This window comes from Geotrypetes seraphini, chromosome 3, assembly GCF_902459505.1.
Source record: "Geotrypetes seraphini chromosome 3, aGeoSer1.1, whole genome shotgun sequence".
NCBI classification, from domain to species: Eukaryota; Metazoa; Chordata; class Amphibia; order Gymnophiona; family Dermophiidae; genus Geotrypetes; species Geotrypetes seraphini.
Window position 1 is genome coordinate 355,210,076 of NC_047086.1, and position 14,949 is coordinate 355,225,024.

Sequence of the window (14,949 nt, forward strand, 5' to 3'; positions counted from 1 at the left end):
CCTTCTACTATATTTTCCAAAGTCATATGCAAACAAAGGTGAAGAAGCTCTTATGTTGAATTTGTTTGGGAATTATTTAGTCAGTTGCTGTAAAACTGTTTGGGTTGTCCTTTGGTAGATTAGAAAAGCAGTATCTAAGTCTGAGTGTGAGAGAATTGTCACCTTCTATCCATAGCAGGATAAAGGCCTTAGAAATCCCATCCTACTTTAGAAATCCCATCCTGTTTTTTGTGTTTTCTTTTTTTTTTTTTCTAATTAAGCCTGGACTTTTTGTTTTGAAAAAGACTCTTTTAATTGACTAGCAGACTGTATACCCTTCACTTTTGTCCAAGATGGTTTGATCTTAGAAAGACATGTTAAGATCTAGAATGTCAGAACTATTACTGTGCCAGTGGTTTATATGGCATTATAGACTCACAGTTATAGAATTACCCCTAATAATTCTAGAATGGTATGCCTATCCTTAGGTGCCTATTCTATAACGGAATATAAGTGCTTACTTTCCTTTGTTAAATGCTATCATATAGAAATGATAATTAGTAGTAGTATAACTGGATGTATATGCATATATGCAATTAGGCACAATCACTTATAGAAACATAGAAACATGATGTCAGATAAAGACCAAATGGCCTATTCAGTATGCTAGCCATGGAGCTAGTGCAAATACTTGCACCTAACTGCTGGAGATACATGCATAGCTTATAGTATTCTATAAGTTATGAGGAGCCGCTGAAAAATTCTCAACCCAGCCAACAAATTTGGAGCAGTCTCCATTGAGGGCTATACATTTAAGTCCAGTGATTTTCCACGTTTTTCATTCTATCGGAAAAATTAAAAAAGGTAGAAAAATCACTCGATGGAGACTGCCCCAACTTTTCAGCAGCCCCTTGTATGTGCATAAGAGGGAATCATGCTCATGTTCCACCCAGACTCTGCCCAAGTATTTGCCTACTTAAGAACATAAGAATTGCCGCTGCTGGGTCAGACCCGTGGTCCATTGTACCCAGCAGTCCGCTCACGCGGCGGCCCTCTGGTCAAAGACCAGCGCCCTAACTAAGACTAGCCCTACCTGCATATGTTCTGGTTCAGCAGGAACTTGTCTGACTTTGTCTTGAATCCCTGGAGGGTATTTTCCCCTATGACAGACTCCGGAAGAGCATTTCAGTTTTCTAACACTCTGTGGGTGAAGAAGAACTTCCTCACGTTCGTACAGAATCTATCCCCTTTCAATTTTAGAGAGTGCCCTCTCGTTCTCTCTACCTTGGAGAGAGTGAACAACTTGTCCTTTTCCACCAAGTCTATTCCCTTCAGTACCTTGAATGTTTCAATTATGTCCTCTCTCAATCTCCTCTGTTTGAGGGAGAAAAGGCTGAGTTTCTCTAATCTTTCGTTTTACGGCAATTCCTCCAGCCACGTAACCATCTTAGTCTCATACTATGTAAGATATGCATGTATTTACAGAATAGTGTTAGGTTGAACTTCAGAATGAATGCACATATGTGCTAGTATTGTAAACATTTATGCATGTAATCTGATCTTCAAAGCCCTGAAAGGAAATGGTCAGAGTTCTTGAAGAACAGGAGCTCCCTCCATATACCTCCAAGGTCACTATGGCCTGGATTCTTTAAATGTTGCCGTTGTCTGCAGCTGCCTTAAAAGTGACCGCCGATTGTGTGTCAATCACACAATGGCACAAAAAACAGGGGAAACAAATCCACAAAATACAAAGGAACAAATCTAGGTGGAAATGTCCAATCAGAAAGGTGCACAAAAAAGTGTCTTTCAACTCATCTGATTGATCCAAAATCTTTATTCATCCAAAGTAACTCAACGACCTGACATGTACATGTTTCGTCCTCACGGCCTGCATTAGGAGTCTTGAGAAGAAGGAATCAGAGATCCATGTCAGAGTCTGACTTGAGGTGCTGAACCTCTTGCCGCCCACAACCTAAACAACAGGTTGCTCAACAAAAGCTCACACAACCTTTTTGACGTGTTCCTCAGGAGCATAGCCACAGTTCCCATTTTCTAACCGCTACCTCAGCCCATCAGAGAGTGGCTTCAACATTACTTAAATCATTGGGAGCTCATCTCCACAGATCTCTGAGTTCTAGACATCATTCGTCAGGAGTATGCGCTCCATTTTCATATTCTGCCTCTGGATCATCCTCCAAGAAAGTCTATTTCGGACCCAATACAGACTTCTCCTCTCACTCAGGAGATTCAATCCCTCTTCCTTCTCAATGCCATTGAAGAGGTTCCTTTGTCTCAGTAGAGTCAAGGATTCTTCTCCCGGTATTTTTTAATCCCGAAAAAGACCAGAGTTATATGACCCATTCTGGATCTCAGAGATCTCAACAAATTTCTAGTCAAAGACAAATTCTGGATGCTCTCCCTTGCTCTTCTTTATCAACTTCTGGATCAGAATAACTGGCTATGCTCTCTGGATCTCAAAGAAGCCTACACGCATAAACCAATTCATTAGGCTTCCTGTAAGTACTTTCATTTTCAGTTGAATGGATGTCATTACCAATACACGGTTCTTCTTTTCGGCCTGCCATCTTCTTCCAGAGTCTTTACAAAGTGCCTGATTGTAGTGGCAGCATCTCTCCGGTCCCATAGGCTTCAAGTCTTTCCTTACCTGGACGACTGGTTGATCAAAGCTGTGTCATCTCAGGAGGTGGCTCTGGCAACATCTCAGACCATTGCCTTCCTACAAGTTTTGGGATTTGAAGTCAATTTCCCCAAATCTCACCTAATTCTGACTCAACATCTTCAGTTCATTGGGGATATCCTTGATACTACTCTAATGAGGGCGTTTCTCCCTCCAGAGCACCTGAACAATCTTCTCATCCTCTCTGCGAGGCACATGATGGTTCTCTTGGGTCACATGGCTTCCACAGTTCATGTAACTCCTCTAGCAAGGCTATATTTTTGCATTCCTCAGTGGGCCCTTGCTTCTCAGGGATTTCAAGCGATGATCGTCTCTCTCAACATATTTCTGTCACATCAGTAGTCGTTTCAGTGATGGATGACCTCCTCCAATCTATCCAGAGATCTCCTTTTTCCCTCCCCCCCAACAAAAGGTTTTAACAACGGATGCATCTCCTTATCCCTGGGGGATGCACCTGGAGGGCCTTCAAACACAAGGTCATTGGTCTGCCAGGGAGTGGAAGTTTCACATCAATTTCCTCAAGCTCAGAGCGATATATTCTACTCTCAAAGCTTTCCAGCACCTCTTGAGTCCTCAAGTCCTCCTCCTTCGCACAGACAATTAAGTGGCAATGTACTACATAAACAAGCAAGGAAGCACGTGCTCTCTTCTGTTATGTTAGGAGGCTCAGAAAATTTGGCTTTGGGTGACGGCTCACAACATTTTCTTAAAGGCTGTATCCATTCAAGGGGAGAAGAATTCCCTTGCAGACAACCTCAGCAGAATTCTTCATCCTCACGAATGGACTATCAACTCTGTGACTCTCCATCTCATATTTCCTCAATGGGGCACTCCTCAGACGGACTTATTTGAAGCTCCCCACAATCACAAGTTGCCACAGTTTTGCTCCAGACTTTACTCTCCTCACCGTCTAGAAGCCGATGCGTTTCACCTGGATTAGATGGGCCTGTTTCTATATGCATTCCCTCCAACTCCTGTCTTGTTGAAGACTGTTCAAACTGAAACAAGAGTCAGCCACCATGATTCTCATTGCTCCTTGGTGGCCCCGACAGCATTGGTTCTCCCTTCTACTTCAGCTCAGCACCAGTGAGCCAATTCCTCTATCGATCTTTCCTACTTTGCTTACTCAGAAACAAGGACCGCTTCTACATTACATTAGTGATTTCTATTCCGCCAATATCTTGCGGTTCAAGGCGGATTACATAAAAGTTTTCAGAAATTACATAAAAATTTACAGGAATAGCATAAGAGATGTCATAAGAGTTGCATATGAATTACCAAGAAGTTGTCGAGATCTTAAGGTGATAAATGTTTGGGTAATAAGAATTACCAGAGAGTTGTCGAAATCTAAGGTGGTAAGTGTTGGGTAGATAGAGGCATTTAGCATTAGTTAGGTAGTTGGGTAGATGGGGTTTGGGTAGGAACTGGTCGTGTTAGATAGGTTTTATGTATTTTTTGAAGAGTAGGGTTTTAGTATCTTTCTTGAAGGTTTTGTAGTCTGTGGTTGATGACAACAGAATGGTGATTTGTCTGTCCAGTTTAGCTGCTTTGGTGGCTATTAGGTTGTCATATAATTTTCCTCGTTTAACATTTTTGGTTGGTGGGTGTGTGAATAGTGAGTGGGTTCTCCTGTGCCTGGTTGAGGTGGAGTCGGTTATTCCAGTAAGTTGGGCTTTTTCCGTTAATAGCTTTGAATAGTAGGCAGTAGAATTTGAAGTATACTCTTGCTTGTATTGTTTCAAGTTTTTTCAAGTTTTATTCATTATTTGATCAATCGCCTATCAATAATTACTAAGCGATGTACATAAAATATTAATATTGGGTAAACAAGAACAAAATTGAGTAAAAAGATAAAATCTTTAAACATAGACAAAATACAACATGAAACATTAGGGTGGAGGGGAAAGAACTACATTGTCTGATAGAAAAGGAAGAACAATTAAGGGTAATATACAAAGGGTAAGGGAAACCAAATTAGTTTATTGGGAGTAGAATACACAATTGAGCAGTATGGATTAATACTATAAAGAGCAATTGGCTTTTCAAATAAACATTGAAAGCGTCTTTAAAAAGAAAGCTCTTGAGTTGGCTTTTAAATTTATCAAGGTTTTTCTCCTGTCGTAAGTATAGCGGGAGGGAGTTCCACGTTTGTGGTGCTGTAACTGTAAAAATGAATTGCCTTTGTGTATTGATCATTTTAAGGGTAGGAATAACCAATAAAAGTTGTTCGTTTGATCTTAAGGTTTTTTGAGAGGAATATGGGATTAAAACTTTGTGAATAAATGAAGGGGTTTTATATAGCAATGATTTAAAGGTGAGTAAAGATAGTTTATAGAGAATGCGGTGTGCCACAGGTAACCAATGTGCTTTTAGAAGTAACGGGGTGACATGATCAAACTTTTTTGCCCCCGTGATTAATTTGATAGAGGTGTTTTGGATAATTTGTAATCTTCTGATTTCTTTTTGGGCCATTCCTTTAAATAAAGCATTGCAATAGTCGATTTTTGAGATAATTAATGAATGAATTAGGATATTTAAAGATTTGGGACAGAGAAATTTTGAAATGGAACGGATTTGACGTAATCTATAGAAAGTATTCTTGACCACATAACTAACGTGGTCATGATAAGTAAGATTTTCGTCTAAAATGATACCTAGTATCCGGATTTTATTTACTTGTTTGAGCTTAACTCCTTGTATTTCAATAGAAACTGCTATTTTGTGATTTTCTTTCCAAGGAAAGAGTAAAATGTTGGTTTTATTAATGTTTAAGGATAATCTGTTTTGGTCCAACCATAGGTGAATCTTTTTAAGTTTTTCATTAATAATGTCAATTTCTGATGCATTGTGAGGGTCAAGGGGATGTAAGAGTTGTACGTCATCCGCATAAGCGAATACTGAGAAACCAATAGATTGACAAAGAGTCATAAGGGGAGAAAGGAAAATATTAAACAGCAGAGGAGATAGAATACAACCTTGAGGTATGCCATAGGTGCTAGAAGAACTCAAAGAAACAGAATCATTAAAAGAGACTATAGAGGTTCGATTATCAAAGTAGGACCTAAACCAAAGAAGAACTTGCTCAGAAATACCAATAGATTGTAACCTGTTTAGTAAAAGATTATGATCAACTGTGTCGAATGCTGCTGAAAGATCTAGAGAAATCAGAAGGACAGAAGAATGGTGATCAAGGTGATATAGTATAGATGATGTCATACCTATTAAGGAATGTTCGGTGGAATGGTATTGCCGAAAACCGGTTTGATTAGGATGAAGTGTATTTGTTTGTTCTATAAAGTTCGATATTTGATTAAAAACAATTTTCTCTGTTATCTTTGCAAGAAATGGGATATTGGCAATTGGCCTATAATTTGATTTCTCTGAACTGCCTATTTTTTGATCTTTAACAATAGGATGAATAGTAGAAGTTTTCCAGGCCGTTGGCATTGTACTGTGTTGTAAACTTTCGTTAATCAGGAAAAGAATTAGAGGTCCAAAGAAGTCAAAATGTTTTTTAAGGATAAAAGGCGGAATAGATTCGTTTCGTGTACCTTTACAGTTAATTGTTTTGATTAGAGCCTTTAATTCTTCCAGAGAAGGGAGATGAAATTGAGAGCATTTTGCTGAAAGCCCTGATGAATTTGCTGTATCAAATGGATCAGGGATAAGCTCATTAGTATCTTCAAATTGTTCTCTAATATTTTTAATTTTATCTGCAAAATAGGTTGCAAGTTCCTGTGCAGTTGGTAACTGGCTTGAAGAGAGGTCTAATTTCTTTGAAGATGGGGTAATTGTTTTTAGTATTTTAAATAGAGTTGAGACATTTCTAGTTTTTAAAATTTGATCGGAGTAATATTTCTTTTTTGCTTGATTTATTTTTTCTTTGTAAAGATTGGAGTGAATTTTAAATTTTTCTAAAGTGGAAAAAGTTTTGTTTTTTCTCCAACAGCGTTCGAGAGATCTCAGTTGTTTTTTAATTAATAAAAGTTCTGCAGTAAACCAAGGATTCGAGCATTTTCTGGCTGAAATGTATTTAGTATGAAGTGGAGCTACTTTGTCAAGGAAAGATTGAATATTCTCGTCCCATAATATTAAATAATCATCTAGTGTGATTGGTGTATTGTGAGAAGGTGTAAAATGGAAGTTTTCGGCTAGTTGATTAATGGATAATGTTTTAAAATCTCTAAATTTGATAGTCAAAGTATGCTTCTGTGATGTGGTCATATTTTTTCAATGAGTAGATGAGTCTTAAGGCTATATTTTATATAGTTTGTAATTGTTTTATCATGGTCGCTGTACATGGGAGGTATGATATGTTGCAGTAGTCTATTAGTCCAAGGATAAGGGATTGTACCAAAAGTAGGAATTGTTTCCTGTCGAAGAATTTTCGGATTTGTCTGAGATTTCTCATGGTCATGAATGATGCTTTTATTACTTTGTTGATTTGTGGTTGCATGGTACAGCCTCTGTCAGTAAGTACTCCCAGAAGTTTTAGTGTGGGTTGAATAGGGTATGAGATCGAGTTTATTTCTAGATTTGTTAAGGTAGGAGTTTTATTGCTCTCTAGGAGGATGAAGTTTGTTTTGTCAGGGTTAAGTTTTAATTTGTGCTCTGTCATCCATGTTGCTACTGTTTCAAGTGTTCTGTGTATTGTGCTTGTCATGGTGGGTTCTGAGTGGTCGAAGGGGAGGAGAATAGTGATGTCATCTGCATAGCTGTATGAGGTTATGCCATGTTTGTCTAGGTAGAAGCTGAGGGAGGCTATGTATATGTTGAATAGTGTGGGTGATAGGGGTGATCCCTGGGGAACTCCGCAGGTGTTGAACCATGGTTCTGATTTTTCTTGCTTTGTTTTAACCCTGTAGGTTCTGGATTGTAGGAAGCCTTTGAACCATGAAAGTACCTTGCCTGAGATTCCTATGGAGTCTAGAGTTTGTAGGAAAATGTCGTGATCAACCAGGTCGAATGCTCCAGAGAGGTCTAGTTGTATGAGCAGGATTTTCTTGCCTGTACAGAGGTATTATCTGGCAGTGTCCTTTAGTGTTCCTAGTAGGGTCTCCGTGCTGTAGTTGGCTCTGAAGCCTGACTGTGTGGGGTGGCGTAAGTTGTGTTTGTCTAGGTATGACGTTAAGGTTTTAGCTACGAGGCCTTCCATCAGCTTGAAGTACAGTGGGATTGAAACTATGTGTCTGTAGTTGGATAGTTGGTCTGTTGTTCCTTTGGGGTCTTTTAATATCGGAGTTATTATGATTTTGCTGAGTTCTTGTGGGAAATGACCCTCTAATAGTAACGATTGTATCCATTGTAGAAGCAGGGAATGGAATAATATATTTGAGGTTTTCAGTAGGTATGGATGGCAGTGGTTGAGGTCACAGGCTGCATGGATGTATTTATTATATAGGTTGTTGAAGTCTGACCATTGTATGGGTGAGAAATGGGACCAGGTTCTATCTGCTGCGACTGGTTCTTTTTCTGTGGGGGGAAATGAGGTATCTATGTGTGAGGGGGTTCCGTTGAACGTGGCTCTGATGTTTGCGATCTTGTTTATGAAGTATGTGGCTAAGAGGGTGGCTGAAGGAGGGGTGGAGTTGCTGTTGGCTATGTAGGGTGTGGTGTCTGTGAGAACTTTTAGTAGCTGGAATAGCTTTTTTGTGTCTTGGGGTCCTTCTCCTATTTGTTTTGAGTAGTATGTCTTTCTTTTTTCTTTCAGCTTTTGTTTATATTTTCGGTTTGTTACTATCCATGCTGCTTTTGTGGATTCTTGGCTGCTTTTTCTCCATTTTCTTTCTAGTTGTCTGCATTGTCTTTTGAGTTGGAGTAGTTCGTTGTCGAACCATTTGTCTGATTTTCTGTGGATTTTGGTTTTAGGTTTTTCTGGGGCTAGTTTGTCTAGGGTAGCAGGTGGTTCCATTGTGAGATGAAGTCTTTGGGTGTGTAGTATTGGATTATGGTGTCTATTTTTGTCCAGAATGTGGTTGGATCTATATGTTTGCATGAGTAGTAAGTTGTTTGTTGAGTAATTGAAATGCTTTTGTTACTGGTCCAATTGATTTCGAAGGAGTATGTGTAGTGATCAGACCAAAGGGATCAGTTCCAATTTCCGTTTGATGTTTAGATCTCTGGTTGAGTGGGCTGTTGGGACATGTAGGCTGCGATGTCTAGTTGGTGTTTGTGGTTTGAGGTTTATATGTTAAGGCCTCGAGATATGCTAGTAAGGTTTCTACATTTTTGCAAGATTGGTTTTCGAGGTGAAGGTTAAGGTCTCCTAGAAGTAGGTTGTAGGTTGTCATTAGAGAGTGTCGATAAATAAATTCTTCAAATACAGTCAAACCTCGGTTTGTGAGTAACCCGGTTTGCGAGTGTTTTGCAAGACGAGCAAAACACTCAGCAAAATTTTGACTCGCAAACCGAGTGTTTACTCAATTTGCGAGAAACACACCCCCCCCCCCCGATAACCGGCATCGCTCCACCCCCGCTCGCAAAGGCCCCCTCGCTCCATCTGGCACCCCCCCCCCTCCCGCGTGAACAGGTCCCCCCACCCAAACAACTTAAACTAACCCCCCTCTCCCCCCCCCCCCCCGTCTAGCACAGGCACAGATCATGTGCCTGGAAGATCTTCCGGCTTCTGCCTGCCTGCCTTGAACATGCATCTACGCATGCTCAAGGACTTCTAATTCTCCCTCTCGCCGAGAATCTAATATGAATATGATATTGTAGATTTTCAAGTGATGTTGTACTATAATTGTTTGATATTTACTGTACACTTGATGTAAGTTATAAAATGAATAAAGAAATTTAAAAAAAAATGCAAAAAATACAAAGGCAGCACATGGAAAAGATCCCTGTTAGGATATACTAAGGCCTATTTTTACTTTCCTTAATAAAAAGACTCCTTACAATTACTGTGCATTAAACCCTCTGTACAATTACTGTGCATTAAGGGCTCCTTTTACAAAGGTGCGCTAGCATTTTTAGCGCACGCACCAGATTAGCACACACTATAGCGTGCGCTACCCAAAAAACTACCGCCTGCTCAAGAGGAGGCAGTAGCGGCTAGTGCATGGCATTTTTGCGCACGCTATTCCACGCATTAAGGCCCTAACATACCTTTGTAAAAGGAGCCCTAAGTTATTGTATTAAAACTTGAAGTATAGATTTAACATTTAAGATAATTATTAGCTGTATTAAGGAATAATGCAGCAAATTTTTGATAAAATTTAATTATTCAGAATAAATATCTCAAAATACTCTATGCTGCAAAATTGCTAAATTTATTAAACTCTCTTTTATTCCCTAAAATTAGATTGCTTTCACTGTTTGAAGACTGACTAGAAAGCCTGATATTCTGCTCTGAAATTTATCATGATCAATTTCATTTTCAGAAAAACTGTTGACTTTCTTTTCAATCTAGTATGAGTTCTCAGAATGAATTTATTCAACGCTATTAATTCATCTAAATTAATCAGATACTGTAAAAATAAAAAAATTGTACAGCCCACCATAGAAAGATTGTATGAAATATGTATGAATGCATTTTTGGATCACTGCTCTGAACACCGCTGGTCACTAGTGCAAGTGTCCTCTGAGGAAGGTGTCCTCGTCACACCGAAACTTGGATCCTTGTTGGAACCATCGATTGAAATAAAGACTTGATCATTGGTTGCCTTCTGTTAGACTGTCTATATCTCTAGGTGAGGTGGTCTTCTTTCTGCCTCTCCACCTTCCTAACGGTGTCATTTTTAGAATCTGGGCCTTTGTACCGGTACTTAGTACGTTTTGGGTTTAATTTACTTTTGGGAGGATGGGAAGGGGATTTTATGTGTTTATCTGTTCTAGTGTTGTTAGAGTGCTTTTGTTTCTTACACTATGGGCCTCTTCTATCAAACTGTACTAGCAGTGTGTAGCGTGGTGAGCCGCTGTGAATGGCTTGCGCTGCTCCCGACGCTCATAGAGTTCCTATGAGTGTCGGGAGCAGCGCGAGCCATTCAGCGCGGCTCTCTGAGCTAAAAACTGCTAGCAGTTTGATAGAAGAGACCCTATGTATTGGTTTGGATAAGGCTCTACACTCTCTGTATGCTATATTTTGTTGAGAAAATTAATAAAAAAAAGAATTGGAAGGATTTAATTTACTGTTTGCTCTTGTGTATATACAGGTAGTGATACATATCTCTATATATCTATGTATGTATCATACTTATCTTTGTAGGTGATTGCACGTGAGCATAGCTATCAATTTTCTGAGATTTAAGTAATCAGATCTGAAAGGTCAGTTTTGAGCTGTTTATGGTCATAGCATTAGTGATGCTATAGGGAAAAGTATACAACAGAGAAGGTAAACAAAAATAAAACATGATTGCTATTCTATTTGCAAATACTATAGAGAACAGAATTATAAACTATAAAAATTGAGAAGCGATATTATGTTATTGTTTTGAAAGAATGGATTTTATTTCAAATTGCTTATTTAGTGACATGGAACTGCTGGAAATCTGTACCTTAAGGACAAAGAAAGGTCACTGTTCCCTCCAACTCCTAGTTCTTTGTCAAAAATGGACACAGTTAATGAGGTTTGTTTGGTACAGCACAAATTCCCAGACACAGATAGAGATCCTTTCAATGGAAACAAATTTGTTTGGGTTTACCAGGTTACTTAGCGATTAATAATAGCCTTGAGATGCAGGTCAGAAAGGTCGTTGTACCAGCTTGCCAACACAATCAGAAATGTGGAGGTAGCCCAGCTTTGTAGGTTCCAAGGTCCCCCAAATAGTGTGCATGAAATAAGGCAGCCTATATTCCAACATCTTCTTTTCATATTAATAAACAATGTTCAGGAAGAGGTGGCAAAATGGGAGCCATGCCTTTCTGAGTAATTCATTTATTTTACAATTTAATCTTAGGCTAGAAAAAAAAAGTTGCATTACGGCAACAGCAAAGCATGGTGATTTTTTTTAAATGTCAGTGTGTTTCATAAATAACCTTGTATGAAATATGATATGATCAGCCTTTAAAGGTAAACTGGAATAAAAAAAGAGAGATTTCTCTGCCCACTTATTGCTTTAGAATATTTCCATTCTATTTTTGTCTTGGATGATCAGGAGGAAATAAGGCTGGAAAGAAAAGCTTTCAATCCTTAATTTAAATGGGGCATCTTGCATGCCACCAATTAAAAATTTCAGCAAAACAAACAACATGTAAACATTATAAAGAAAAGCTTTTAGTCTCTTTTTTAATGTTGCATGTTTCATGCCACTAATTAAAACTATTGAGCAAAGCAACCAATATTCACAACATTTTAAGGATTGGCCTAAAGAAAAAAAAAATCCAAGCTCAATATAGGTCTTTCTAGTATATCTATTTTTGTTATATAATGTACAAGGGGATGCTGAAAAGTTCTCAGCCCAACTAACCAACTTCCTAAATTCCGAGCGTTATTTTGCCACTGTAGCTGAAAAGAGTGTTAACTTATTTTGTTAAATGCCAATTTGCAGAAACAAAATTCTATGTTTTGACATTGTTTCACATCATTCTCTTCTTGGTTGGGCTGAGAACTTTTCAGCATTCCTTCCTATGATTATACTAAATGAATTTGTCCATATCAGTTAATAAATTCAATCTCATTATAGATTTTAGACTAACAGATTCATCCCTCTCTCTTTTCTTCACCTGCAATATCATGTATGAACCTGGTTGTTGTACAAATACAGGAAAAATGATCACATAGAGTACTGCCTTGGTTTCACTTCCCTTCCAGTTCTTGAGACATGCATGCTGTCTTCATTGTAAACAAATCTCTCTCATTCATATTCATTAAGGGTAAACTCAAAGCCTGACCTGTTGGTGGTCTTCAAAGCCTAGAAGCGAAGACCAAAGACATATTGTATTATTTGGCTTGCTTTTCCTTAGAAATTAACTTTTCTCTTTTCAGTTTCTATTTTATTTAATATGCCCTGAATAAAGACTAGTGTGAACTTTCCACCTAATTAGCATTATTAGTTCTACATGCAACAAGGAACAAACTTTCAGGCTGTCATTCAAAGGTTAATTAGAACTAGCTGTTTCTTACTAACAAAACTATTGAGCCAAACCCCTTATGTGAATTATCCCTTGACACACATACACACATGTAGCATCTCCCTACTTGTCATTGCTGAAGTAATTAGTTTCTAATTGTTTAATATTTTGCAGATAGAGAATACTTATATAATGTGAATTTCCATTGCTAATGTAAAATGAAATGTTTATTGGCATCTATGATTGTTAAAATTAGATTTATAACTAAGCTTTGGAGATTTTCAGTAGCATTTACAATCCATGTTCTTTATGTTTTTATATTCACTGGTTATTTTACATAAAATGCAAACTATATTCCTTCAGAGCTAAAGCTGAAGAATAGAAATTAATGACTGATCCAGATATATTGTGTACATGTATAATATGTAGGGCTAAACATCGATTAATCACAATTAATTATAATTAATAATTTTAATTGCATAAAGCGTCCCCATCCTCTCATTTCCTTCTATACTTCTACAGTGGCAAATATAGTCAGCAGAAGTAAATTCTCAGAACTAATATTTTACCCCCATTTTACAAAACTATAGCATGTTTTTTTTTTTTAGCGCTGGCCACAGTGGTAACAGCTCCAATTCTCATAGGAATTCTATGAGCTTCAGAACTGTTACCGCCACCACGGCCAGCGCTAAAAAACCATGCTATGGTTTCGTAAAAGCAGGTGTTAATTACTAAAATGAAAATAAATCATTTTTCTTACCTTTGTTGCTTGGTGATTTTATTTTTCTAATTATTTTGTTCCGTCTTTAAAATCACCAGGTAACAAAGGTAAGAAAAATGATATATTTTCATTTTAGTAATGAAACCATGTCAGTTCTGAGAATTTACTTCTTCTGTCTATATTTGTCACTGTATGAGTATAGAAGGAAATGTGTGTTGGGGGGGGGGCGTTTTATGCAATTAAAAATTTAAATCATAATGAATTGTGATTAATCGATATATGTAGCCCTAATAGTATGTAATATGCATTACTTGCTTTCTAACAGAAACATCCCTTTATACAGTATGTTCAAGCATACAGGGCAAATTGAAAAATATATTGTTTTGATGCAGGCAGCAACTTGAAGAATTCTCAGAGATGAATCAAAGAAACAGAGAAAAGAAAAAGAAAGAAATGGAAGAAAGGAAAAAGAATTACCAAGCCCGAAAGATGCATTACCTCGTCAGTACTAGGCAGGTTGGTATACCTGAACCTGACAGCTCATACAAGCCACCAGGGCCCCCAGTCTGACAGAGATAAACTAGCAGGCTGAATGGAACATGACTAGTTGAAAAGATATCACGGAGACACTGCTTTGAGTTCAATTTAGAGGTTTTCTGTAGTCAAGAACAGCATCACAACAGAATCATAGGGACAAAATCAACACTGCTGGCAGAAAGAGTCAAAATCAGGAATTTGATTTGTTGCTGTGAAAACATTACACAAAGCAGATAACTTTGCTTTAAAAAATATTGTTTTGATCGGCTTGCTATGATGCCACTGTTTGTATGAAGAACTAAGAAGTTAAGAAGGGGTTACTGTTTTTTAAATTGAGCTATGATTTGTTCTAAAATCCAATCTTCTGCTATATTTTCTATTAAATTGTAAACATAACCCTTGTCAGCAGGTTTTACCGTACAGTATAAGTAGACCAGGAACTCAGAATTTATTAATCCCTCCATTCCCCATTTTTTTGATTATTTGTATTTAATCTGAACTACTAAGGGCTCCTTTTACTAAGCTTTTTTAGTGAGCGCTGCAGATTAGCGTGCGCTAAAACCGCTAGCGCAGCTTAGTAAAAGGAGCCCTAAATATTTTAAAGATTTGTTGGAGGATTTAATTACATATTTTATTAATTTATTCAATTTTCTTTTCCGTTCTCCCAGAAAAGCTCAGAATGCTTTACATGAGTTTACTCAAGCATTTTTCCCTGTCTGTCCCAGTGGGCTCACAATCTATTTAATGTACCTGGGGCAATGGGGGGGATTAAGCATGGATTTGAACCCACAACCCCAGGGTGCTAAGGTTGTAGCTTTAACCACTGCGCCACACTCTCCCTATATAAACATTTCCTTGCTATAAATGAACATCTAATTAAAAACAACTTCTTAATATATAATTGTTAATTAACCCCCCTCCTTTACAAAATCACACTAGCATTTTTAGCGCCGGCTGTGGCGGAAACAGCTTGCATACTCATAGGAATTCTATGAACGTCAGA

The 14,949-nt window shown here is 37.9% G+C and overlaps 1 protein-coding gene across 3 annotated transcripts in view; it reads left to right on the forward strand.

Moving 5' to 3' along the window:
* The window catches only part of SPATA17 (spermatogenesis associated 17), a 293,753-nt gene that overhangs the window by 106,104 nt on the left and 172,700 nt on the right, over positions 1 to 14,949 (forward strand). For all 3 annotated transcript variants that reach the window (XM_033936576.1, XM_033936575.1, XM_033936573.1), the window contains one exon: positions 13,802 to 13,925. In XM_033936576.1, the coding sequence (XP_033792467.1) occupies positions 13,802 to 13,925 (124 nt within the window). The remainder of the gene's footprint in view (positions 1 to 13,801; positions 13,926 to 14,949) is intronic.